The sequence below is a fragment of the Pogona vitticeps genome, chromosome 1 (assembly GCF_051106095.1).
Source record: "Pogona vitticeps strain Pit_001003342236 chromosome 1, PviZW2.1, whole genome shotgun sequence".
NCBI classification, from domain to species: Eukaryota; Metazoa; Chordata; class Lepidosauria; order Squamata; family Agamidae; genus Pogona; species Pogona vitticeps.
The window spans coordinates 353,980,849-354,006,800 of record NC_135783.1 but is presented as its reverse complement, the minus strand read 5'-3'; the positions used below and the strand labels follow the sequence as shown (position 1 = coordinate 354,006,800).

General features: G+C 51.6%; 2 protein-coding genes across 3 annotated transcripts in view; one reads left to right on the top strand and one right to left on the bottom strand.

Moving 5' to 3' along the window:
* Positions 1-469: 469 nt before the first annotated feature.
* Positions 470-12,500, top strand: KLHDC2 (kelch domain containing 2). 2 transcript variants are annotated; one of them, XM_072986928.2, is made up of 14 exons: positions 470-567; positions 2,129-2,310; positions 4,313-4,392; positions 4,907-5,024; positions 5,887-6,002; positions 6,991-7,072; positions 7,517-7,600; positions 8,284-8,364; positions 8,453-8,511; positions 8,775-8,884; positions 9,363-9,435; positions 10,069-10,156; positions 11,289-11,341; positions 12,151-12,500. In XM_072986928.2, exons 2-14 carry the CDS (start codon positions 2,155-2,157, stop codon positions 12,272-12,274), a joined length of 1,224 nt encoding a protein of 407 aa, XP_072843029.2. In that variant the 5' UTR covers positions 470-567; positions 2,129-2,154; the 3' UTR covers positions 12,275-12,500. The 2 variants fall into 2 exon arrangements, with proteins under 2 accessions (XP_072843029.2, XP_072843031.1); XM_072986930.2 differs by having other exon boundaries at positions 537-567; positions 2,129-2,284.
* Positions 12,501-13,822: 1,322 nt separating this feature from the next.
* The window catches only part of NEMF (nuclear export mediator factor), a 29,519-nt gene continuing 17,389 nt past the window's right edge, over positions 13,823-25,952 (bottom strand). Inside the window, exons 20-33 of the mRNA XM_072986927.2 lie at positions 25,085-25,142; positions 24,832-24,890; positions 22,378-22,498; positions 21,605-21,878; positions 20,979-21,021; positions 20,850-20,899; positions 20,441-20,591; positions 19,145-19,222; positions 18,625-18,807; positions 17,075-17,107; positions 16,012-16,118; positions 15,876-15,919; positions 15,152-15,231; positions 13,823-14,054 (exon numbers count right to left, since the gene is read on the bottom strand). Coding sequence (XP_072843028.2) covers positions 13,977-14,054; positions 15,152-15,231; positions 15,876-15,919; positions 16,012-16,118; positions 17,075-17,107; positions 18,625-18,807; positions 19,145-19,222; positions 20,441-20,591; positions 20,850-20,899; positions 20,979-21,021; positions 21,605-21,878; positions 22,378-22,498; positions 24,832-24,890; positions 25,085-25,142 — 1,359 coding nt within the window. The 3' untranslated portion in view covers positions 13,823-13,976. The remainder of the gene's footprint in view (positions 14,055-15,151; positions 15,232-15,875; positions 15,920-16,011; positions 16,119-17,074; positions 17,108-18,624; positions 18,808-19,144; positions 19,223-20,440; positions 20,592-20,849; positions 20,900-20,978; positions 21,022-21,604; positions 21,879-22,377; positions 22,499-24,831; positions 24,891-25,084; positions 25,143-25,952) is intronic.

Sequence of the window (25,952 nt, the reverse complement as noted above, 5' to 3'; positions counted from 1 at the left end):
AGTTTTGAAAAAACTACGAGTAAACTATCTCCAAGCCACACTTTGAAATGGACCTTCATGTTCAGTGTAGTTTTAATGCTACCTCTATTTCAATAGACCGCCATGATTTTTAAACTGTGCAACACTCTTGATACGAATAAAGATGTTCAGTGCAAGTTTTTCTGCACCCCTCTTAACTGCATTTTAATACTTTAACCATACCAAAATTTAAATGCGGACAGAGCCATCTCCAAAAGGACCTGCCCTCAACAGCCCTCTCTCAGCTCCTGCAAACTGAAGGCTGTGGTTTCCTGGAGGGAGTCTGTCCATCTCGCCTTCCTCTTCTCCTGCTACAAGAAAGGGGTGTATGTATTCCCGTTCTCTCTCTCCGGGCGAGCAATGCCCCTCCTCTCCGGCGGGGGGCGGAAGAGCGCAGTTCTTTCCCGTCCGCTCTTTCGCGCGCTCTCGCTCTCATCATAGCGCCCAATAGTGGGGACGGGAGGAGGCGGGACTTCCTCTCCGGCCCGGGGTGGGCCGGATATCCGCTTGGCTCCGCCGGATGTTGACAGTTGGAGAGGCCGGGCTGAGGTGAGTGGGGGGGGAATGTCTGTTGCCCCCTCCCCGCCGAGCTTCGGGGGGGTGGGGCAAGTGCCTTTCATGGGGTGGGGGTCCCTCGACACAAGCGAGGGGGGGCTGGTTTCTTCTCTGAGGGCCGCCCCTTTTTTCCTCCTCCTTCATGGAAACTGGGGGGGGGAGGTGGCTTCACACACACACCCCACAGAGGGTAGGATCGATGGGTGCGTCCCTCAGGGCTGTGGGGGGAACGGTGTGTGTGTGGGGGGTCACCTTTTGGGAAGCCCCCCCCCCTTCGCCCTGCAAAGCAGCCTTCAGCCAAGCCTCTCCCTTGGTGGGGGGGGGGAGGTGGGTGGCCATTCACGTTTTGTGGTTGCTGCTACTACAATTCCCATAGTAGCTGGCTGGGGGATTCTGGGAACTGTAGTCCGAGGGTCTGCAGCTCTGGGCGAAGCACTCTTGTTAGGCCCAGCAAGCTGCCCGAGTGCTTTTCCCTCTGTAGGAGAGGAGCTGCCCCGACTCTCCCGTGGGGGGGGGAAGTTTGCTTGTGCTTTTATTTATTTGTTTATTTGTTTATTTTATTTGAAGTATTTTTACAAAAAAAAAAACAAACCCTCGCCTTTCTCCTCCAAAAGGACCCAAGGCGGCATTCCTCCTTGAAAGGCCATGCTTGAAAGCGGGAGGCCATGAGGGGTTCCCATCAGGAAAAGGCGATGTTTAAAGACTCTTGAGACTCTTTTGGGGTGACCTTAAAGGGCAAGACGGGACCCCCCCCAGAAACGGCGTTTTCCCCCCCTTCTCTCCTCTCCGCCTGCTCCAACCCTCCAGGCTCTTTCTTTCCCCTTTGAGGCTGCAGTGGAGTAAAGAGGAAGGGAGGGGGATTTGTTTGGGGGGGTGTCAAGCAGCAAGAGGGAAAAGCATTAGCCTTTGAGACAGGATTAAAGTCAGGTATCGTTTGGTGCTTATTTTGAATGGGTTCTTTTATTTATTTATTTTATTTTATTTATATCCCGCCTATCTGATCGGTTAAGACCACTCTTTTAGTGTTGTTTTAATGTTAAATAATAATTATTATGGGCCTGAACGAGTCAATTCTGATTTATTCAGAATTATTTCCCCGGTAGAGCGTACTGAGGGGGGGGGGTCTAACCTTCCCTGCCATGAGAGGCGGCAGCTGGCCCAAGGCTGCCCAGGCTGGCTCATCTCCCAGGAAGATGCACAGTCAGGGAATCAAACTCCCAACCTCTGGCTCCACAGCATGGCTTTGTGTACAAGGCATATTGAGGTTGAGCAAGCGAATGGAGTTCTTACACAGCAGATTTGTGGTGTTTTGGAGGAAAAGGGGTTTCTCAAAAACCAGTTTCTCACAATCCCAGTTATAAATGGATAAAACGAATACTGGGGGACTTTTCCGAGTACTGTATTGCAAAAATATTTCTCCATTGCTGCCGTCTTAACTTGCTCTAGTAAAAAGAAGCTTCTCTTAGGGGGCTTCCTTCGTGGGGTTCCCCCCCCCAGCACTTCGCTTTCGTGTCAATGTCATCTCCTCTTTTTTTCCCTGCCTTGCCTCTTGAAGGCTTAGACCCTCTTCCCCTTTTCATCATGGCGGAGGACAACGAAGAGCTGCCGATGGATGAAGAGATTCTGGCTCCTGCTGAGGACAACCTGGAACAGCTGGAGAGCGGCAGCCCCGCTGAACGCAGTGGCCACGTGGCTGTGACCGACGGGCAGTGTATGTTCGTTTGGGGGGGATATAAGGTGAGTGGGAGGGGGAAGGTGGTGCTTTGAAGTGCAGCAGGTGGGAAAAGGAAGCATAGCTGTGTCCCTTGACCTCTTCTCCCTACTCCCACGCAGAAGATGCAGGGGATATAAAGGGAACAGATGCAAGATGGTGGGGAGGCTTGGTGTGGGTTAAGACAGGCTTGCTTTCCAGGTGCCTTCCTCATCTAAAATAAAAGCCTAGCAACCCCATGCGTCGGTGATGCATTTCTGGTTTTCCAGAAAACAGGAAAAAAAGAATGAGCAGCAAATGTGCAAAAACTTGAAACACTAAGCAAAAAAAACAAAAAACAACAACAAAACCCCAAGGATGAAATGTTTCAAAGTAATACACTAGCTTTAGTCGCATGGATGGAATGAATCAATACACGTATATTAGAAAAGAATGCATGACTGAATTCCATTCAGAGCACCACAAGGAGTTGAAAAGACAATTTCATTTGGAGCTCCTGCTGCTAATGAAATGCTGTGACCTGTCCTTCCAGATATAAACCAGGTGATTCATTCTACCTGTAGGGCTGCTTCAGTCATATTGTTTTGGAACATTTCCCCATGATTTCATCATGTTCGATTTTATGTACATTGCTGGCCCATGGGTCTCTTTTTGAAAACAACTGCCAAGAGCCTCGTGGCGCAGTGATTAAACCGCTGTACTGCAGCTAAAACTGTGCTCACGACCTGGGGTTTAAAACCCAGGTAGCCGGCTCAAGGTTGACTCAGCCTTCTATCCTTCCCAGTAAAATGAGTACCCAGCTCGCTGGGGGGGGGGGGGGGCAATGTGTAGCCTGCGTAATTAAATTGTAAACCGCCCAGAGAGTGCTTGAAGCGCTATGGGTAAGTATTGTATATAAGCAGCACACTTTGCTTTGCTTTGCCATCTCTAGAAGCAGAGCCTTTAATGGACTGTGGCACCAACCTTGCAGAATAGTGTCTGCCAGGAAGATGTTCAGGAAATGAGCAGAGTAGACCCTTGGTCTAGATGGGTGGAATAGAAATCGAATAGATTAACTAAATAAATAGAACTGCTGGTCCTTTTGCGCACCTGGCTGTCCTCTGAGGTCCTTGAGGGGGAGGCTCGGCTTCACATCCCAGCTTGGTCAAATGTACACCTGGTGGGGACATGAAGTAAAGGCTTTCCCCGCCACTGGCCCATGTGGGGGAAACTCCTTCTCCCAAGAGGCTTCGTTAGAGCCTCCTTTGTCAGTCTTTCAAGGTTTTATGGGGATAATTCTTAAGACGTGTTTACCCTCTCAGGTTTGTTGTCCGCACTGATTCGTATTGATCAATTGAGGGATGGCGGGTTTGTTGCCTCTTTCTTTATACGCCTCACTCGTTTGCTGATGCACTTTAGTGTTTGTTCTGCTGTGATGCTGTTCTTCTTTATCATGTTGATTTTCGATGTATTTTAAGTCTTCCGTTGTGCTCTGCCTTGAATGCTCTTTTGGGCAGACACAAGTTTTAAATTCGAAGAAAAGAGCCTGGAATTTGGTACATTTTTGGAAGCAATGTTCACTCCCTCCCTTTGTGTTACTGCCCAGGTTGCTTTTATTGAATTGGGTGAATATATTTTATAAGTAGCACTGAAAATATTTACCTTTGCTGTTGTCAGACACCTGTTGGCTCAGTGCTTTGAAAGACAAGGGTTTAGATAAATTAAATAAATAGAATTCTGTGCCTAAATATATTCCAGATGTTGCCAAGTTTGGCTTACTTCTTACGATTTAAATATTTGAGGGGTTCTTAGCAATACTGGCTTTTTAAAAAGAACTGAGGATGCGTTTAAATTGTTAAATTTAATAATGTCTTTTTCTTTCTTTTTCTCTTTCTATTTCTTTCTATATTTCTTTTTCTTTATTTCTTTCTCTTTCTATCTATATTTCTTTTTCTTTCTCTATTTCTTTCTTTCTCTTTCTTTTTCTTTCTCTTTCTCTATATATTTCTTTCTCTTTTTCTCTCTCTTTATCTTTCATTCCTGCTTCAGAATGCACAAGTGAGAGATTTTAATGACTTCTATCTGCCCAGAGATGAAATCTGGATCTATAACATGGAAACTGGAAAATGGTAAAATACTTAAATGACATCGTAAAATTCACATACGCCACCTTTATTTCTTGGGGCTGCTTTTATGCCATGTTTATTTTTACTGTTTTTGTTTTCCTGATATTTTAATTGCTTTGTTTCTTGTTGTCAACAGTCCCGAGAATTTTGTTTTCAGGCAACCAGTAAACACTATAAAAAGTTGAGTGCCATAAGATGCACAGCAAGTTCCTAGGAACTGGGGAGCTTAATCTAAGTGTTTAAAATAAGTACTGTGCAAGATTCCTATTATATAAATATTCCTATGTAATTTCCTAAACATAACTTTCAGCAGTAAATTGCTTCCACTTAGGGTGTCTGCACTGGTTTTTATATTTGGACATGAAGTCATGTTGTTGGTTGTACGATAAGAAGAGACAGCACTGCTAAAAGTTACACTGGTGGGGTTACTCCCGGCCAACATAACTCGCAGGATTCTGGCTGTTCCCGGTTTATAAGAGCGGAGTTTCATTTAACAGAACCCCACTTCTGTTGCCAGGACGAAACACAGAACGTCCGGGGATGTTCCCCCTTCCATGTCGGGAAGCTGTGCCGTCTGCCTGGACCACGTCTTGTATCTATTTGGAGGGCATCACGCGCGTGGGAACACAAACAAGGTCAGAGCCTCGACGGGGTGGATTTCTTTGGGACAATCCTGTCCCTGTGGGCGCCAGAGGTGCCCATGTATACGCTGGCCCCACGTTCTCTTTTACGCTGCTAGTGGCAGCTGCATCAGAAGAAAGAAGGGAAGGGGTGAACTTCCTTGTTCCCCAGAGACAGCGGTGGAGATGAAACAACCGTTGCCGGAGTTCAAATTAAATTTGTTAAAAGATCCACCTCAGAAACCAGGGATCAAAAGGGAGTTGGTTCTTCAAGAAAAATTCTTACTCTATGTATGTCTTAAAACATTTATACCTCCTCCTTCAGCTGGAAAGTCCCCCTGAACAGCTTACAAAGAATAAAACAAAGCAACCGCCACTGTCAGGTTGATAATGGAAAAATGATGCTACCCAGAAAGGAAAAAAGAGGGGTGAAAAGAAAGTGAGGGGAAAAGGCACCCGTGTCTAATGTCCGATGTGGCCTGTGTTTGTTCCCTCTTGCGTTTGAGAGAGGCATTTATGTAGGGTTGCGAATTTGTGGGAGGACCCCTTTGGCAATGACCTCGGTCGGTGTGAAGCGAGGGTTCTAAAATGTGTTTTTCCAGCTGCTGGAGGGCCCCTTTGCCCAATCGGCAGGCTTTGGAGAACGTGCCCGAGGAAGGCAGTGTGGGTGACGAGGAAAGGCCTGGCTAGAACAACAGGCCCCGCCTGAGTCAAGCGAGTCAGTCCCCAGTGAAAGTGCCTCGAGGACTTCAGTGACCTGGCCTCCCAAGGCACTTGGTTGGCTTTGAATGGAAGGGGGAGCCCTCGCCATGCGTTCAGGACTCGGAGGAATTCATGGCAGGGCCTGCTTCGAATGGGCTCTGTTTCCTTCTCGCAGTTCTACATGCTGAATTCCAGGACGAAGGACGAGGCCTTGCGGTGGGTCAGAGTGGAGTGCCAGGGGGTCCCCCCATCATCAAAGGACAAACTCGGAGTTTGGGCCTATAAAAACAAGTAAGCAAGCCATGGATTCCGGGATTTGCCCTAAAGACCTTGTTAGCACTTGACTTGGATATTTTGGATATTTTCTTCTGTGTTGTTGTTGTTGTTGTTGTTACAGACCTCTGTCTTAGGGTGACCCTATGAATGAATGCTCTCCAAAATACCCGGTCCTCCCCAGCCCTGCTCGGGTCTTGTAAATGCAAGGGTCCGGCTTCCTTGAGGGAATAAGCGCTTGCAAACTCAAAGCTGTGGCGTTCTTTATGGAGTCCATCCAACTCCTGTTCAATTTTCCCCTTTTTCCTGATGCCCTCCACCTCTCCCACCTTCGTTGTCTTCTCTTTCCCGCGTGAGGAGAATTCTAGAATGTTTAATCCTCTAGACTGAAAGTTTTGTTTTAAGCCTTTATTGGTGCATTCGTGTTTGGCCACCCCCTGCCTGTAAGGGAAGGTGGCATCCGGATGGAAACTCACACAGAGGGAATCTCAAGGATGGTCAGAAGTTCTGTAAGGAGAACAGGGTTGGAGCTGAGCTGAGAAATGGCACCTAATGTGCCAGCCAAGCGATAGGACTCTGCTTTCCTGCGGGTTCTCTCACTCTCCATGCATTCCGAAAGGTCAACAGCCAAGTTCTCCTCTCGACCTCTGCTTGCAGTCCATTCCATGGCTGTGGAGTGGACCTGGCGGCTGTCTGGGAGCTTGTTTTAATTGTCAGAGCTGAGAGATGCTTTGAGTAAAAGCGCTCCCCATCTGACACCAGTGACCATAGGTGGGGACTCTTGAGAGCCATAGGTCTTCCATTGAGGATCTACAGCTTAACCTTTAAGCCTTACAATGTAAGTTCTGGGGAGGCCTGGACGCTGCCCACCTTGGCTGAAGCGGTAACAGAAAATGGGCAGCTTCCTTCTTTCTTGGAAAGGGTTAATCTTTATTGGGTGCTCATTGATCACTAGGGTAACATCTTGCTTTTTGTTGTTGATCCTCCCACCCCTTCTGTTGATCAGGCTCGTCTTTTTCGGTGGCTACGGCTATTACCCTGAAGGGGAACAGATTGGAAAATTTGAGTTTGATGAAACCTCTTTTTGGGTAAGTCCTCTGTATTTCCCCGCCTGCAATTTCTTCTGATTTGGGGACTGCTGCTGTGAAGAAAAACTGCAGACCTGCCAAGGTCTTCTTGCAGAAATGTATTAATTTTTTTTCTTCCTATTTATAACCTGCAACATCCATGAAACTGCTTTGAAAATGCTTTAAAGTAGGGGTCGTCAACCCCTGGTCCGCGGCCCAGTCCTGGTCTGTGGGCTCGCCGGAACTGGGCCGCGGATACGGATCTCCACCACCACCACCCCACCACTCCCACGCATGGAGCTCGCTCCCCCCCAGCCTCAAAAAGGTTGGGGACCGCTGCTTTAAAGGACACAGTAAAACCCTCTGAGGCAGAATGTCATCAGATGAAAAGCCTGCACGAACCAGAATTATTCCCAGTGCTAAATCTGCTCTAGATGCCCAAAGATGTCTCTGTTTTTGTTCAAGAATTCCGGTCTTCCTCGAGGATGGAACGATCACGTGCATGTCCTGGACACGGAGATGTTCACGTGGAGTCAGCCCGTCACCACGGTAAGTCTCAGGGAGGCTTCTGTTGGGCACCCCAAATACGTTTTCCTCTGCTGGAGGAGGATGCCCTTCTTCCTTCTGTGGCCTTGGCTGAAGTCTTTCTGCCTCTCAGTCACCCACATCGTGTGGATGCTCGTGAGAAGGAACCAGTTGAAAGCTCGCTGCTTCCTTTGGCCGCCTCCCTTCCTCATGAGGACTGGACTTTTTATTCAGAAAAGCTTTTAGAAATGGATGAGGTGCTTCAGATGAGGGGCTTTTAACCAGGGGGTGTTTTTTTAAAAAAATAATCCAGTTTTAAAATTGCTTTTAGTTTAGGTTTTTTCTTTTCTTTTCGGTGCTATAATTCACTAAATGTACTTTACTATGATTGTCTCACGAGCTTGTCTCTTCCATCTTGCGAGTGGCCTTGAATCTCAGGTTTAGAAGAAGGGTGAACGATGTGAATCGGAGAGATAGAGTCCCTTTCTCGGGAGAAAGGCAGCATATAAATAAAACAAATAAATAAATATATATATAATAGGGAGTTGACCCGGAGGCCCAGAGAGCTTTTTCTTCCAGGAAGCCGTCAGCTTCTGAACAGCTCTAGCAGGCCCTAGTTTCTCTCACCATCCTTTGGATCTTCTCCCCCTCTCTCCCCTTCCTGCCTCCTGCTTTCTGCCTAATCCTTTCTGAAATCCTGGCCACAGGGTAAATCGCCGTCACCCCGAGCAGCCCATGCCTGCGCCACGGTTGGCAACAGAGGCTACGTCTTTGGAGGCCGATACCGAGTGAGTGAAAGACCGGGGAAGGAGCAGGGGCCGCTCTTCCAAGCGCCAAGGGGCGCTCACCCTCTCTCTCTCTCCCCCCCCTTCTCAGGAGTCTAGAATGAACGATCTCTACTACCTTGACCTGGACACCTGGGAGTGGCATGAAATGTACGGTGGGCCTTTCCTCTGCTGTATTGTCCAGGGGCTCTGTGTCGCGCATGCAGGCACGCTGGTCCTGCTTTCGAGCCTTCCCTTTTCTTGCATGAAGCCAGTGAGGAGGAGGGAGAGGGGTTGCCCTCCCAGACGTGGGGTTCCCTCGTGTCAGCACCCACCCCAGCCCAGCCCCTCCCATGTCTAGAAACTGAGCAGGCTTTTCTGTGTCCTGGCCACAAAACAGCCCTCGTCAGCCTTCTTTCTGTCCCCTTCCCTAGAATCGTGCAAGGCCTTAGTCCCGTTGGCCGTTCCTGGCATTCGTTAACTCCCGTTTCGTCCGATCATCTCTTCCTCTTTGGCGGGTTCACCACAGACAAGCAGCCGCTCAGTAAGTCACAAAAAGCCTTTCAGCAGAATCACTCAGATTTGGGCGTGGGGTGGGGTTTCACTGGCAACAGGACCTCTTGCGGGTGGGCTCTCAGGCTCCAGAAAGCCAGATTGAGGCTGAATGTCAGGGAAACAAGCACACATTCCCCATCTGTTGGAAAACGTTTATCCTCCTCCTTCCCGTTCCACAATGAGTCACTTCTTCCTCCCCACTCCGACAATTCCATGTCATTGAACAGATAGTGTGGACTATAGAGAGGAGGGTTGGGGTGTGTCCTGGAAATAAATGTCAGGATGGTGGGGTTGAGACGAAGAGGTCGTGTTTCCGTCTTGAGCTCCGGTGGCTTAAAAGCCACCTGCCTCAGGTAGGAGGCTCTGACAGCAGGTCCTCTTCACACCTTCCAGCAACACCTGTGAGTTTCTCCCCCGATCACACGGACCCTAGACATGCTGTTAACCACGATTTCTGTGCCTCGTAGGTGACGCCTGGGTCTATTGTATCAGTAAAAATGAATGGATACAGTTCGAGCACAATTATACAGGGAAGCCCAGGTAAGGAACCCGCCGGCTGTAACGATGTCGTCCAGACGGCTCCCCGTCCTTCCTCTGACTTCCTTTCCTTGTCAGCCAGGGCTTGGCTCTGCATGGATGGCAGCCAGTTGGTCTCCTTGCAGGGTTTCGGCATGAAGGCTCTGTCCAATCTTCCACTGTTGTTGTCAAGAATCTAGAAAGGGAGATGTTCATGGGCTTTTGGACAGCAGTCCTCTTCCTTAATTTGTTGGCCCTTGAAGTAAAGCCGAGCTGTGACTTTCTAAGTTAAGAAGCAGGTCACGTGAGCAGAAGGGCTCCCACGGGCTTCTCAACTTGCTGCAGCTCACTGCTGTGATGGATGCCCATGGAGTTAAGCCTATGTGAGTTTTCAGTTGAGTTTTGGCCACGGTGTCCTTCCAGCCGGCAATCACCGGGTTCAGATGAAAATGCCATCAGGCAGCCGTAGCGTGCCATCGCGAAATCATCCTGTCGATACATGTGTTTTGTTTTTCTTTTTCTCCGGCATGCATCCAGCGGGTGATTTACCAAAGGGGGCGGGATGTGAGGTCTGCTCCACAGGCTAAAGCGTTTCTCTGTGGAACGGTGTTGTCCCTGACGTTTGTGTTTTCGGCCCTTCCCGTGTTCCCTTTGCAGGCTCTGGCACACAGCCTGCGCGAGCGACGAGGGAGAGGTGATCGTGTTTGGGGGCTGCGCCAACAACTTACTGGCCCATCAGAAAGCTGTAAGCCCTTTCCCCCTTCTCTGCGTGTGCTCTCTGAGCTACTGGGGAAGTCATTTTTTAAAAGCCATGTATTATTCAGCTAGTTATAAGAAGCTCCCTCCCTGAACATGCAAGTCTACTCTGTGTGTGTGGACATAGGTATGCTTTGCTGTATTGCTTGCTCATGTGAGATGGATGGACAGGCTCATCGAAGCCACCAACATGACTTTGACCCAACTCCGGGAGGCAGTGGAAGACAGGAGGGCCTGGCGTGCTCTGGTCCATGGGGGTCACAAAGAGTAGGACACGACTAAATGACAAAACATTACTCGCTACTTTTTCATTATTTCTTGTTTAAAAAAACAACAACCCCCAAAAGCTTAAGGATTGAAAACAGAAAGGCGTAATACTGGGCAAGTGTCTTTTCAAATGCCTTGTAAAGCCCTTTAAATGGAACTAAAAGGTAAATGGAAGATATTCCTCATTACCATAAGGGAGAATGACTTCTTGTTTTGCTTTCGAAATGTAACTTCATCATACTCTCTTTAGCCTAGAAAAACAGTCTGTTTTCAGGTAGATCTGTGGCGTATGATGTGTGTTAGCTTCTGTGTAAGCTCTGGAACAGCTTTTGACATGCAGGGGCCATGGGGGGGGCAAGTGCAGAAAGCAGTGAGAACCCCCCGCCTGCCCTGCCCGGAGAGCCTCCATGACACACACACACACACACACACCGTCCCACATGACTTCATGCAGTCCACGGGCCAATTCTGGAGCCATTTACCCCTTGGTTGGATTGAGACTGAGCGGGACCACTTTCAATCCAAGGCCACTTTCTTCTGAACCCCATGATCCTGCTGTTTGCCATGAAGGGAAATGCTGTTGGTATTAGCTAAAATAATGATGGGGAAAAAAACGAGTGTCATCTTGTGGTTTCCACAGAATCTCGGTGTGGAGGGGGTGGGTGGATAAAGAACTTCTGGCTGACCCGTAAGACCCGCTTGGTGTGCGCTTGGCCCTTGCATGGAACAAGATTCAGTATGAATTGCTGCATCTCTTTCTCTGCCGCCCCTTCTGCCCCTGCCTGCAAAGTAATGAGATACTGACGGATGAAATTCAGTACTAATTGGTGTTATTGTTTTTCCTCCCCTTCCAGGAACACAGTAATGAAATCCTTGTGTTTTCTCTTCAGCCCAAATCCCTCGTAAGGTACAGTCTGAAAACAACACTTATCTCGTGCCCCTTAACCTATTGAATATATAAAGTGAGAAATGGGGGGGAGGGGCTTTCTCGTGGGATGATGCCATCAGGGAAGTGAGGCTGATGTTATTCCACTGGAAGCCACCTTTCCCACCTGGATGTCTGCGAGAGGGTGTTCAGCCCGGTCTGTCTGTAGACGGGGAGCCTATCCTGTCCACCGGCTGGTGCTGTGCTCTGGCAGGCAGCTCAGCGAGAGCCTGGCAGCTGTGGTGGTGTGGTGTGGAACCAGAAGGCAGTTCTCAGCCCATCGAACAGTGTCCATAGTTTGGCCAGCCCAGCTCCCATCAGCCCCACCCATCGTAACTGGTGACCCAGCTCAACTCAAGGGTGTGCCAGACTGGGAGAGGCTGTGCTCGACAATCGACAAGGATGTCAGTTTGCAGAAAACACCGTCATGTGCACCTGTGTCCCACTCCTGGCCTGAAAAGAGAGGAATCCCCTCTCTGGTCAGCTGAAAGACAGCAACAGGCCCTGCACCGTTTTGTAGAACGGCCAGTCACAGTGTTCAGGGGGCAGGAGGGGGAGTTTTAAAAACAGGATAAGGAGGGGAGGGACGGCTGCACCCCAATGGGCAGCTTAACCGAACCCTTCAAAGGTGTCTGACCAAGAGCAGTAGAAATGGATAAAATCTGTTTTGCGCCCTGGGGTTCGGGAGGGGGGCAACTTCTTTTAACGCATCCATTGAGGGTCCCCCAGTGGCCCCACAGCACAGCCCGCCGTCTCTGATCCAAACTCTTTTTTTCCCCACTTCCCTCGAGACTCTGCCTGGAAGCCATCCTGTGCTTCAAAGAGCTGCTGGCGAGCTCCTGGCACTGCCTGCCCAAGCACCTCCTGCTCAGCCTCGACCAGCGCTTCGGGAGCAACAACACGTCCGGCTCGTAAGAGAAGAGGAGGAAGAGGAAGGAGCCGCCAGTCCCTCCGTGGTGGCAAAACACGGGCAGCCTCTCCCCGGGATAGAGGAGATATTTTGCATCGTAGGTCGTGGCTTCTCTGCTTCAACCTCTTCTGTTGCATGTGAATGGCTTAGAGAGAGAGAGAGAGAACCTATTTTTGTGTTAAAAAAAAAAGAACTGTTGGCAATAAAGGTATTTAATGCAAGTATGAAGAAGATTCCCTCTTTCAGTGACCCCAGAACGCTTGCCTCCACTCAGCAGGGGCCTCGTGCGGATGATGAACATTTTGTTTGGAATGCCTGTTAAAAGTTTTGACCACAAGTAACCTCAGAAACACGAGGCCTGTGGATTCTCTGTGGGGCAGACATGGATTAACTGCTTGCTTAGGGCCTCCTGCTTTTCTGTAGACACATCCACATACATTTATAGTGTATACAAACACTAGCCTATCTTACACAGGACTCCTAGTAAGGCAACGTTTGTGAAGCCCTGCAAGAGCTGCATTCGTTGGAAATATTACTTTTTTTCCTACTGTGCATCCATCCATATAGAGACAGACAGACATTTGTAAGAATGCTAAGATGTTCCATAGTAAGCTAGCATTTAGTAACTTTGGTATGAAAAAGACATCATACCTTGAATGGTTCTTAAACTTTTCACTCGAGGGAAAGTTGCTGGAGACATAACGCAGCTGCTCCCTTTTGCTTCCTTGGAGAAGGATGGCCATTTGCACAGCCAGAACTTAAGAAAAAAGGGGCTTTCCCACCAAAATGACTGGAGAGGAGATTTATCCCGAGGGATTCAGAACTTTGAACCAATCCAATTGAAATCTAAACCAACTAAACGGGGCTACTCAACGCTCTCACCATTTTTTGAACCTGACACGAGACCTGCTTACAGGCAGGCTGGGCTCAGAGGCTTCAGAAGACAATCTGCTGGGAAAAGGATGCGTTCCCACGGTAGCCATAAGAGCATCAGCCAGGTCTGACGTAAAGGTAAAGCCTGTTCCATTTCAAAAACCTCACTGCGGGCTGGTAGGTCGAAATGACTAGATAGGCGGGGTATAAATACAATAAATAAATAAACAAACAGAGAAGGTGTATCCGGTTGTTGTGGTGGTTGTTTCTGCTGCACAGTTCAGGAAAGTGGCTCAGGAAAGTGAGCAGAAAGGGAAGGCAGCAGGAGTTTCTTCCAAGCAGATGCTCAGCCCAGGAATCCGCTCGTATTCCTATGGTGAGCTCACACCTACAAAACGCTCATGCACACACCAACACATTTCCTGCCAAGTTTTTTTAGAATGAAAGCAAGTTTTTTTAAAAAAATTGGTTTGTTTAAACTAGAGAAAGTCAGAAGCACTTGGTGAAGAACTGCCGAATATCACCTGGCAATTTACCCATTGGTCTTTTATCGGCCTTTGGTCACCTCTGTACGGGGAGTCTCAACCCTTTTCAAATTTGAGTCCACTCTCGGGGCAAACACGGGAGAGCTCCCTTGAAACCATGCTCTACTTCGCCTTCTGCAGATTAAGAACAGAATATAGAACAGAATAACACTTTATTGTCATGGCATGTGCAACGAAATCACCAGAGTGCTATCCAGACAGCTACAACAGCACTTTATTAACAAAACTGGAAGGGGCTCCGGTGAGACAGTTCAAAAGTGCAGGTGGCGATGCTAGCGGCCGCGGGGTGTCACTTCTTTTTCACATTCAGGAGATTAGGGGCCGATACCTTCACCTTCCCTGGAATGTTTCTGGACAGATCTGTATCCTGGACAAAAGAACCACACAGGGATATTAATTAGATCCACGGAATAAAACGCCGATCTGCTAACTGGAGACCCGGACAGATGCAAGGGACATGCGATAAATGACAGGCGAACTTGACATTGGCTGCAAAATAGGGTGTCAGGGCTTCTTTGAAGAATCCAAAATTCTAATAATACTTCCATCAGGGCAGAGGGAAAATTTATGCCCTTACTGTATAAGGCAGGAAAGAGGAGAAGGAACACGGATGAATAAGGAATATGTACTAAAGACACTCTTCTTGGCAGCCATTGGGACCTGAAATGATACAGTTTTCTGATGGCAAAGGAAGGGAGGCAGCTGCCAGAGTCCAGTTTTACACACTTCGCAACTGCAGTCACAGAACATTTTGGCCCCATGCCTTAGCTTCACCCCCCCCCCCACACACACACACACTGTATTCTGAGTTTGCATCGAGATCATCCACGTGTTTTTACCCAAGAATAAAACCGAGTATAAAAACAGTGAAATCCAGAGCAGCCGCTCAAAGCGATTCAAGCTTTGCAGGCAAATCCCCATCTCGGCGCTCCGAATGGTGTTCAGGAACATACAACCGCCCATTCGGCTTTTAAAGCACCGGTCAGATGAGTTTCCAAAAAGCCTTCCCAGGTACAAACGGGCGGCCCCTGCCAGCTGCACCACCTGTTGCGTCCAAAGAGGGACAAAGTCAATCCCACCCAAATGGCCTGATGTCAAGTCACGTGTCCAGGGAGTAATTATTTGGAAGGGATGGGGGGGGGAGGCACACAAGCCATCATGGGACACCTTTTTATCCCATGTATTAGCTGGAAGTCCCATTTATTGTCAATATCACTTCCTTTTAAGGCAAGCCCCTTTGATACTTATTTATAAACACACACCTCCCAAATTTTCCTATGTAAAAGAAGGTGGTTATCTCAAATTTGAGATCTCACACACTCTTTATCCCAAAAACTGGACACAGGAAACAAATGCACAGCAGCCCTTCTTCTCTTAGACCCCCGGATCTGACACGGGAGTCCACCTCCTCTCGCGGAAAGGGAATGACCGCTCCACCCCAGGTGGACAGAGAGGATGACTGACCTTCACACTCCGGAAGAGGTCCTTCTCTCTCGGGCTGGCCTCCTTGGACTGCATGAAGCTATGCAAGGCCGTCTTGGCAGCTGTTCGAAAGACAGAAGACATTGTCAGTACAGACAGAAGGACGGAATACAGTTCATCCCGTTTGAGCCTCCGGGCAAGTAAGTAGACAACAGCAGCAAGTCAACACGTTTCTCCAATCCTGTCTGCTACAACGTAGGTTGTCCTTTGGACGCATCCACAGCTGATGACAGGGGGAAGCACCCCACCACTTCTTAATTTTTTCTCCCCGGTCACCTAGCGGTGATTCTAAGTTGCCCTAGATGAACAGGGGTCACCCACCCCTGAGTCTCCATCCTTCCCCTTCCGGTTGGCCAAGCATTCAAGCATGGTACACAAGAGCATTGAAAAACCAACTGGTTAACACAATAAGGTCAAAGAGGAAATAAATAAATCACGAGGTTATATTGACACAGAAGGAAACACAAATGGAGAGGGCAGGATTTGGGTGAGGGGCCTGAAAGGAGGTAAAGAGGACCAATGGGTGGTCAGCCCAGGCAAAAGCAGAGCAGGTGGGGGGGGGGAAGATTAGTCGAGTCGGATCTGGTGCCTTTAGATATAATGCCCTTTTGCGCCATAAGGCACTTTGTATGGTTTTTGAAATCGCCAGCGGCTAACAGGACGCACCAGGAGTAAAGGCAAGACCGACGAGGATTGTGCAAATTACCTTTTCCCTTCCTCTGGGTGCCGGGCGTCAGCTTGACTTTGTATCTTTAAAAAGAAAACAACAGGCAGCGTTGAGCCAGCGACCAAGGAAGTCCGGCCACTCTCTCACGGCCAGTCCGGCTAGCCCACTCACTCACTTGTAGTTGGTCATGGTGGTGTACGGAGCGCAGATGGGAACGGCGAAGAGGAGGAGGTCTTCGGGGTGGGGCTGCCCCGTCAGAGAATCAAAGAGCATCTCCCCTTCCTGGAAAAACCAGAAGACAGACTGGCATCATGCAAACAGGCCGGGAGAGCAGGGGCCGTCTCCCCCCCCCCACAACCACCGGATTTTGGACCACGCGGCTTTCTTTCCTGCAGGCCCCTTTGCACCGTTGGTACGGACAGTGCCATTGAGAGGACAGTCCTGGGGAGTGTTTTCCCTGCACCAGCCCTGCTTGGTGAAACCAAAAACCTCCTTTCCTTTTCTCTAATTGAGGTTTTTATGTTTGTTTGTTTGTTTGTTTGTTTGTTTGTTTTAAATACAAAGCATGGAAAGAGCCACTCCTTGTTTCAGGGGCCAAATGGGCTTGCAGTAGGTTCCAGGGGGGGGGGGGTCCGGTGGCAGCGCCAAACGGCCCCCGAGGGGCCCCGTGCAGTTCACGAGACCTCCTTTCCATGCCTTTTCCGTACACGGGCCCATTTTGTTGATAAAGGTGGGGCGGGGTGGAGAGAAGTGCTCTCTGTCTCTCTCTCTCATAGATAACAGCACCCTCGACCATCCTCTGCTCCCCAGCTGGGCCCTTCCGCCTTTCACCCAGCTCATCCGTCCCGTTGGTTTCCTGCCTCCGCTTGGCTTGTGGGCCACCACCCCACGCTCTTCCCCCTTCCCGGGGACAGCCTCTTCCAATCCCCACTGAGTGACACTCCCCCCCCCCTTTCCCTCAAAGCCCTTCCACAACACACACCAAGAGAGCGTTGGCTTGGACCGCCCGCCTGCCTCCCTCTGCATCCGTGCCAAACGAAAGCTTTTGCCCACAGCTTCTGCCTCCTGTTTTTGCAGAGGCCCTGCTGAAGCTGCCTTTGGCCAGAGGGTTGTTCCTCTGGGCTGACCGGAGAGGCCGGCCAGTGGTCCTTCCCCACCCCCACCCCCAGCGCAATGGCCTGCTGAGACTCGGGGAGGAATCCTGTCTTTCTATTAGGAATCAGGAAGGGGGCATTTACCTCACTCATGTGCTGGTCTTGGTCCTGATCCTCCTGCAAAAAAACAAACAATGAGACTTCAACTGAGACACATACAGAGGGGGGGGGGGAGATCCAAGCCAATTGACACCCTGCCCAACGTAGCCTGGGGCGATGCCAATCTCAAAATTGCTATCCTCGCATTTTCAGCCTGGTATTTTTAAAAGACAAGAAGATCAGCTTCTCGTGCGTAACCTATGGCATACCATACGTTACAGTTTGTCTTATGTTTCTACAATTCTTCCGAGATGCTTTACGGATCTTCCATCAACGGGTTACAAAGCTAAATCTAATCACTCCATTTCATAACAAACTCAAGCAGCGAAACCCAACCGAGACTGTGAAATAAGTGGAGGTGTATCGGCAGGACAGGACAGGGGGGTCTGTGGGTGTTGCGTGTGTGCGGGTGGGTGGCAACCCTGAGTGTGATCTCCTGAGAAGATTATCCAGAGCGACACAGCCCAGCGAAGTCTGAGGACACTCGGAAGCCACATGTCGGCTAAAGAACAAAATACAGGAAAAAAATGCACACGCCGTCGGCTTTTTGAGTGGGCCTTTGTGCCTCCAGGCCTTCATCGTTCCTGATCCTGACCACAGAAGAGGGAACACTGCAAAATTTTGCTACAGAACACCCCCCAAATGCATGTGAATGACAAAAACAGCAGCCGTGGCCCCAGAGAACCTGCCGGAGCGGCATGACCCCCCCCAACCAAGAACCTGGAGCTGGTCTGGATGGTCGTCTCCCTCCCTGCAAAGGGGGAGTTGGAGTGGGAATCCCACGCCAAGTGGGGAGCAGAACACGCCTCCTTTCCCTCTGAGCACAGAAGGGGGTCTCCCAGCCTTTGCCCTGCAACTTGCCCTCGCCCCCCGCCTCCGCACCCTCCCTCCTTCTTTGGCAAGGGGTCCTCCTCGTTCCGTCTGGCCTGGGAGCCTAGAAGCACACTCTCCCCCTCCCTGTGCCACGCCACCCGGAAGTGGTCCAAGGAGGGGGGGAAGGGGGTTGTCGGAGGAATAGGCCACTGGGAGCCGATGGAGGGCCCTCGGCCTCCGACACCCTGCCCTCTCCCCACACCCCAACCTGGCCATGGTCCCCGGCGGCCAGCCTCGACTCTAAATTTGGCCAGAGGGAGGGGCCACGAGGGTCACAAGGGCCCCCCTCCGTTTATTCTCAAAGCCCCTACCTTTCGAGGCGGATGTCTCGCCCCGAAGGGAGGCTCCACGTCATCCAGAGGGGACTCCCCATGGAAACCTTCCCCAGGGATCTGCCTGGCCTCTCCCGGAGGAGGGAGCCCACGAGGCGCAAGGCCTTCTAGCCAACCCAATGCACACGGCCAGACACACACACACATCCTTTCCTCCCCCCCTCGGCCAGCCCCCGGGCAGGGAAGGTCTGCAGCAACCCAGCGTGTCCTTGAAGGGAGGGCAGCCCCCCTCGGATCGCCTAGCCCTCCGGGCCGACGGAGGGAGGGCAAAAAGCACGGTGGGGGGCAGAGACCCCAGGGCTTGAGAACCACCTCCTCCGTGGCCTTTACCTTCTCGTCGGGGACCTCTTCCAAAACGACGCCCTGCAGCTCGGGGGTCAGTTCCTCAATCCGGACCCCCATCCCAGGCCTGAGGCCCCCACGTGGCTTTGGGGGCGGCCTCTTGGCAGACTCTGGATTCCCCTTGCCTTTTCTGGATTTCTTGGGCTTCTCCTCCTTGTTCGACCCTGCAGACTGGGGCGGCCACAAAAGAGCAGGCGGGATGAAAACGCCCAGGATCCCAGACAAAAAAGGACACACATATGGGGTGCTCAGGAAAAGGGGTGTTTAAAAAAAGAAAGAAAGAAAGAAACAAAGAAAGAGAGGGAGGGAGGGAGGGAGGGAGGAAGGGAGGGAGGGAGGGAGGGAGGGAGGAAGGAAGGAAGGAAGGAAGGAAGGAAGGAAGGAAGGAAGGAAGGAAGGAAGGAAGGAAGGAAGGAAGGAAGGAAGGAAGGAAGGAAGGAAGGAAGGAAGGAAGGAAGGAAGGAAGGAAGGAAGGAAGGAAGGCTTTGCACATGAAACTCTCCCTTACTCCCAGCAGCTTCATGATGAGTTCACGATCCTCCTCGTCCTGGTCCTTATACTTCTCCTTGATTTTTTTCAGCTTGCTCTGAGGGAGAGGGGGAGAAGAAAAGGAGTGAAGGGGCGCCACGGAAAAGGAGGCAACCCGCCACCCCCCAAGCCTGAATGCCGAGCTTTGAGGCGCCCGGCCAAAAGGTCAGCGGGACTCACTGACAGCTCCCAGCGGCCGGCTGTCAACGTTTGTGGCCAACGTTCTCCCAAAGCCACCGCAAAGAACACACCAGCTAGCCGCCTTCGGATACCATGAGCGAATACCAGCCAGTCATGTTCTTGCAGCTCAAACAGAGCCCTCAACGCACGGAGGGCTATGGCTCCATGAGGACTAGAATCCGCATCTCCCACAGGGTGGTACAACATATATTTTAATGTGAGCTTTCACGGACAAGCGCCTGAGGAAATCAACCCAGAGTGCAGGACACGCAACCGTGGGCTCAAGTCCCAGGAAGCCAGATTTCGGCTGAAGACCAGGAAGAACTTCCTAACGGTTAGAGCAGTACGATGGTGGAACCCCTGACTTCGAGAGGTGCTGCTGAGCGTTCCAACGCTGGAGGCGTTAACTAGAAACCTAGACCACCCTCTGTCAGGTCTGCTTTGATCTGTATTTCCAAAATGAGAAGGGGGTTGGACGCAATGGCCTTACAGGCCCCTCCCAACTTCACAATTCTATGAAAGGGGCTCGTCCACAAAAGCTCACCATAAAACGTCACGTTAAGAGATAATAAGCCTGAGGGGTCATCGTGGCTCATGTACAACGTCAAGAGAGCCTTCCCATCAGAGAAGGTTCTCCCTCCCAAGCCTTCATACGGGTTCCTGAATTTGACCCCTTTGAATGTGGGGAGTTAAAGAGGGATGGAGGGGTTGACATTAGTTTCACAAAGGTAGAAGAACTTTGTTAGTCCGTGCTAGCGTATCAGGAAAAATACAAAAGAAAAACAAAGAAGACAGAAACATGGTGGCCCCTTAATCTCCACGTGGAGACACACAACTGCTAAGTGAACGAGTTATGCAAATCCACCTCAGCCATCTGTGGGAACGGAATTCTCTTCGAAGCGAGCGGAAAAACGGCGAAACCACTAAGACGACGCAGGAGGGCTGACCAGACACAGGCTCTCCTCTCCGCACAGACGGAGCCGGCTCTACGGAGACGCGAACCCTCGCGCGCACGAGGCTCAAGGGGCGCACAGACCTAACCGGACAGCCCTCTCTTTTAAAGCACATGACCCTCTCCCGGCTTCATCCTGCACACCTTTTGCCCTCTCTTGACGGCCGGCTGGGGGCCCGCGCTCCTGTTTGCCATGGGAGGAGGGGGTGGGAGTTGAGCCCGCTCCTGCTCTTCCTTCGGCTTCGGCATCTCAGCCTCTGGCCACTCGCTCTGCTGCTTCCTTTTCTTCATTTCTCTGCGGGAAAGCAACCCTGTCTGTCACCGACGTCCCGAGGGCTCAGACTGGCAGACCGGCTTCCACCTTGGCAAGCAAACGCACCCCTGCTGACAAGAGCCAGCGGCCACGTTCCGAGGGCCAAGCCCAGAGGCAGGAGGCACAAGCCGTCGCCACGACACCAGGCCGGCTGCCTCCCGCCTTCACAAGCGGCCACAAAAAGGCTCCTCCCGGATCCTCAGGAGAGCCACGCCAGGCGCCTGCCCACACCCCCCTCACCTCTTCTCCTTGGCCGAGAGATGCTTGTGGCCTTGGGACTTGCCGTCACTCTGCACGGGGAAGAAAAGGAGGTGGATCACCAGAAGACATGACCCACGCCGGCCGATCTCCAGGAAGAAAAGTGCTTACCAGGCTCACCGCCTCCTCTCTGGCAGCCGCTGTTCGCAGGGGTCTGTAACAGAAGAAAGGGGCCGTCCATCTCCCGCACAGCACAGGCTGAAGGGAGCGCCCTCCGGGGGGGGGCACACTCCACATTGGGAGCGGCCAGGCAGGTCAGGGAACCCTTCCGGGTCAGGGCCAAAATGGCGCCTGTCATGCCAAGGGCCGGCCTCTGGCTTCGAGGTGGAAAAGGGTCGCCCACATTCCCCACGACTTCTTCCCGCATCTGGTTCGCCGCAGCTCCACCGGCCCAGATGCTCAAAAGGGGCACGATGGCGGGGTAAGCGTGGATCCGTCTGGATCCTCCACACATGCCAAGGAGCAGCTCCGGATGCTCCAGGAGGATGCCAAAGAGGGCGCTCCTGCCCCCTGCCACCCCGAAAGGCTTGCCCAGAGACGCTGCCTCTGTGTAGAGCAAGCCTGACCCCCCCCCACCCCCCAGGCAGGCTCTGGCCCCTCCAGCCCGCTTGGCCTTATCAAGGAGCAAAGGTGTCTGGACAGCCGCCTTCCCCTCTCGGAAACAAGAGGGCGTCTCTCTCTCTCTCTCTCTCTCTCTCTCTCTCTCTCGGCTGACAGCTTCAGTCCGTCTCCCTTACCTTTGGGGCTGGAGGTGGGAGAGGTCAATGGTCGTGTCTGGGAAACGGACCTCCCCGGAGGCCTCTTGGGCTTCTTCTTCTGGCTCAGATTCTGCGTCCTGCTCGTCGGACGATCCCGCCAGGCCCTCGGCCGGCCCGTTCCCTTCGCCCTCTGGCGTCTCCGCATCTTCTCCAGCCTCCTTCTTCTCCTCCTCCTCCTCCTCGTGCCCGGGCTTCTCGGGAGGTTCTCCCTTCTCCTCGTTCTCGCTGCTGCTCTCCTCTCCCTCGGGAGCGTCTTGGAAAAGGCAAAGAAGGAGCCCCTTTGCCACTCGGAACGAGGGCACCCTGGCCTCCCAAACGTTTGCGACAGCAAATGCCCCGGAGACCTTGACGAAGCCAACGCCACCCACAGAACAGGCGAAGGCATTTGCCCACAGAGCGCCAACCGCCCGTTCCTGGCTGGACCGACCCTCCGACGACCTGCAACCTTAAAGGAAGGGAAGGACCTTCTCACGGAGCAGGAGATGTGGGGTGCCCCAGAAGAGAGTGGGTTTGGAGGCACTGGGGTGCCCTCTCTCTGCTCCTCTCTTCCTCCTTCGGACCTGGGCGATAGATGGGTCAGTGCCTAGGTTAAGGGGAGAATTCTCTCTCCCTTATGGACTAACTACACCACCACCAGTATCCCCCCATGGGATCCACAAAGGGGTCTCCTCAAGCGCTGTTTGGCCATTCGGGAACACGCTGAGTCTGCCCATGAAGCGCTCCGCAAGAACCGAGGCCGCCTGCAAGCGTACCTAAGGGCTCCGTCTCTTCTGCCGCCAGCTCGCTGGCGCTGCTGGTCACCGTCTCCATGTCCTCCTCTTGAAGTTTGACCTTCCGCTCCCCCTTGTGTCTCCAAACACAGGATTCGTCTACCTGGAGAAGGACCAAGAAAATGACGCTTACGGGCAAGACCGTCCGGCACCTGCCTGCTGTAACCTCGAGACGTGCCGGAATGATAAGCTGAGCTTATTTTAGAACGGCAGGGCAGGAAGGGGCCCAACAGATCCCCCGAATCCATCCCCTGTCCAGGAGGCCCAGAGACCTGAACTCCCAGAATCTCTGGCTCCCCAGCCAGAGGTCGAAAGCCCTTCTGGATCCACCCGTCTGGCGAGCTCTGTTTGTGAATTGGCGCATAAAATTTAGAGTTCCAAAAACTGTACCTGATAAACACATGGAAAATGCATCAGGGTCCCTCTCGGGGGGCCCCCACGCCCCCACTTCTACATTTGTTCTTTTGGCATTTCGAAGAAAACAAGAAAAAAGCCGGTCAAGCCATTTTTGGAAGTCTCTGCTCTCTCTAACCCCATTTTTTGCCCAAGTCTGCTCACGAAACTCCTTCCTGAAATTGAAATCTTCTGCTCAATCTCTCTTTTCTCCCAAGGGTTTCAGAGCACGCCGAGGTCCCGCTTCTGAGTGGAATGGAAGGGCACAGCGCTCCCTGGAAAACCAAGGGCTAAGACAGAACCTCCATGTTCCTGGAGTATCTGATACCAACAGGAGGGAAAGGGCATCGTCTCCCGCCTGCTCCCCTTGAGGGATCTCCCGAGAATACGGTGAGAGGCATGGCTAACTCAGCCTTCTCTCGCTGCAGACAGGCTGGGCTACAATTCCCTTAAATTTGTATTTCCGTAAATCAGGAGGGTCCCCCGCCCTACCCTCAGGATAGGCTGCAGTCGAAGGACCTGAAGTCTTCCGAGCTCCTCATGTTTGTGTTTTTTTTTTAATCCATGAAATGCTTGATTCATTTATAAATGAAAATCAAGAGACTTGACGAAGCAAGAGCTGGGGGCAGGGGTTGGGGAGAGGTTCCCCGCCTTCCCCACAGCTACGCAGGCCCAGGGCTGGAACCCCGGGCCGAGCAACGCTCCACCAAACCAGAGGAAAGGGTTGTGGCTGCGGCTGGTCTCGTTCACCACTTGAGAAAGAGCCTTTTCGGGACTACAATTCCCAGGCTGATCTGGAAGGCTCAGGGAAGGGTAGTTCTCAAAAGCCATTTTTCTACGTTCTCATCCTTTTCACACGGCTGGACGCCGAAGGTTAAGGACAGCCGGAGAGCTCGGTGGTTTAGCCCTCTGGTTACAGGACCAGAGGCAGGGAGTTCAAACCCTCCCACTGGGCCTCCTTCACAGGGGCTGGACGTCCGGCTTTGCCGTTCTTATTTATTTTTCAATTAAAGGAAAATAACAGCAACAAAACTAGCCTAAGGTACACGGTTCATACACAATATAAATAAACCGTTCTGAAGTCATTATTATGGCAAGGGAAGAAGGGGAATGGGGGGGCCCCTGAACAGTGTCACCTCCCAAACTCTCACGGGGCCGCTAAAAACATATGAAGGGGCTCACGGCTGTCCCCGAAGATGTTTTAGCTCTTCGCCTGGAATACTTTTTCTGCAAATCTAGAGCATGAACTCAATCTGGAAACAGAGAAAACTGATTTATACCAACTCAGGCTTATCTGCACTGGCTGGGCAACCAGACAGCCCTCCGTGGGGCTTCCAAAAAGAGTCTCTCCCTGCACTGGGTTGATTGAACCCGGGACCTTCTGACCCTGAATGACAAAGCAAAAAAAGCAAAGTGTGCCACTTTTATACACTGCCCCATAGTGCTTAAGGCACCCTCTGGACAGTTTGCAATTTTAATTATGTAAACAACACATTGCCTCCCCACTCCAGCGAGCTGAGTACTCCCATTGACCAACCTTGGAAGGACGGAAGGTTGAGTGAACCTTGAGTTGGCTACTTGAGCGTGTCAAGATCGAACTCAGGTTGTGAGCAGAGTCTTCACGGCGGTCCTGCAGTCTAGCCGCTGCCCCACAGCCCTTGCCCCCCCTCCCATTCCATCACAGAACATCTGACATCCTTCTCAATTCTTCTCTTACAAAAGAGGCCGCAACAGGGACCCCAGAGCAGCTTTCTGCTCTCCCAGAGCTTGAAAGCCCTGCTTTTGCACTCCCAGAATTGTACAGCCAGCTAGCAGGGGATTCTGGGCATCATGATCCAAAAATGTAGCCACTCCAAGGTCTGCCCTCTTTTACACACACACACACACCCCTACCGTTCCCCAAAGAAGCTACGCTTTTTCTGTAGCAATTTATTTACTACTGTTTACCCCACACACACACACACACACACATAGAGGACAGAGAAACACACAACACGCACACACACGCAGCAAGACAGAGGCAACGAATTGAAACCAAAGTACCTTAAATAAGAAGCTAAACCCCATCATCAGATAGGAAGGGGGCAGAAAATTCTTTTTTCCTAGAAAATTTAACCAGAAAGACAAAGACAGTCAATTCCGCTGCTTGGGAGGCTCAAGAGCGGAGTTCATCCTGGCATCTCGGGGACTTTGCGTGAAGGCCTCTGAAGGCCAGACCCAACGTTTGCCCCCTTCCCACAGGCAAAGCCCAACATGAACGGCAGGACCCCCCCCCTCCACACGTCGTGGGTCTTACCTCGGACCATGAAGCTTCCCGTGGTCAAATATTCGCCCGTGGGAGCGGTCTTAGATACCTGCACAAAGGGTACACAAGAGATGTTGACGCAGCGTCAGCAGCCAACACAGCCACAACAACAACAATGCTTGTGCGGAACAGAGAGGTGTCGTCTTTCTGCTGGGAGGGAAGATCCCAAACCAACCCCTCCATGAGTATTTCCTGATAGGTCTGTTTCCCCATAGTGAAGAGTTTCTCTGTAGGTGCCCTTCGGAAAGTCCCTCTGCCATCTTTTCCAAAAGTGCGGCTGGATCTCCCCACAAGGCTGGCAGTCCTGCCTTTATGCTGAAAGAACTCGGACCGTAAGGGGGGGGACAGAGGAAGGAAGTGCTGAAGGCAGAGATACAGGGAGATACAGAGAGGATGGGAACTGGGTTTCCTCCTCTCTTGCCGAGGGGGCATCTCTCTCTCTCTCTCTCTCTCTCGTCTCAGGACGTGAGCTGGGGCTGCCATGGGCTCTGCAGAGCCAAGGGGCTGCCTACGCCCAAGACAGATGGGCAGCATCTCAAACCCACCTCTGTGGCAGGTGAAACCTAAGCACCTTGGCCTTTGTGTTGACTGGGATGGGAGGCGGGGTCTCTGAGAACCACGCACATTTTCCCAGTGTACCTGCCCCAACCCGAAAAAGTAGGGGTCATCCTGGAAGGACACACATCCTAGGAACGGGAAGGAGACCCTCAGGGAAATGGACCGAAAGAAAGAAGAGAAAACGAGCTGGGGTGTTCGGCTCCACAAAGTCCAGAGAGGTGGCAGCATCCGTCTACTCTTTAAAAGAGGCCACGTTCTTCTTGTGGCCCCTCCTTTAAGGTCTGGCTTATTTATGGCGAAA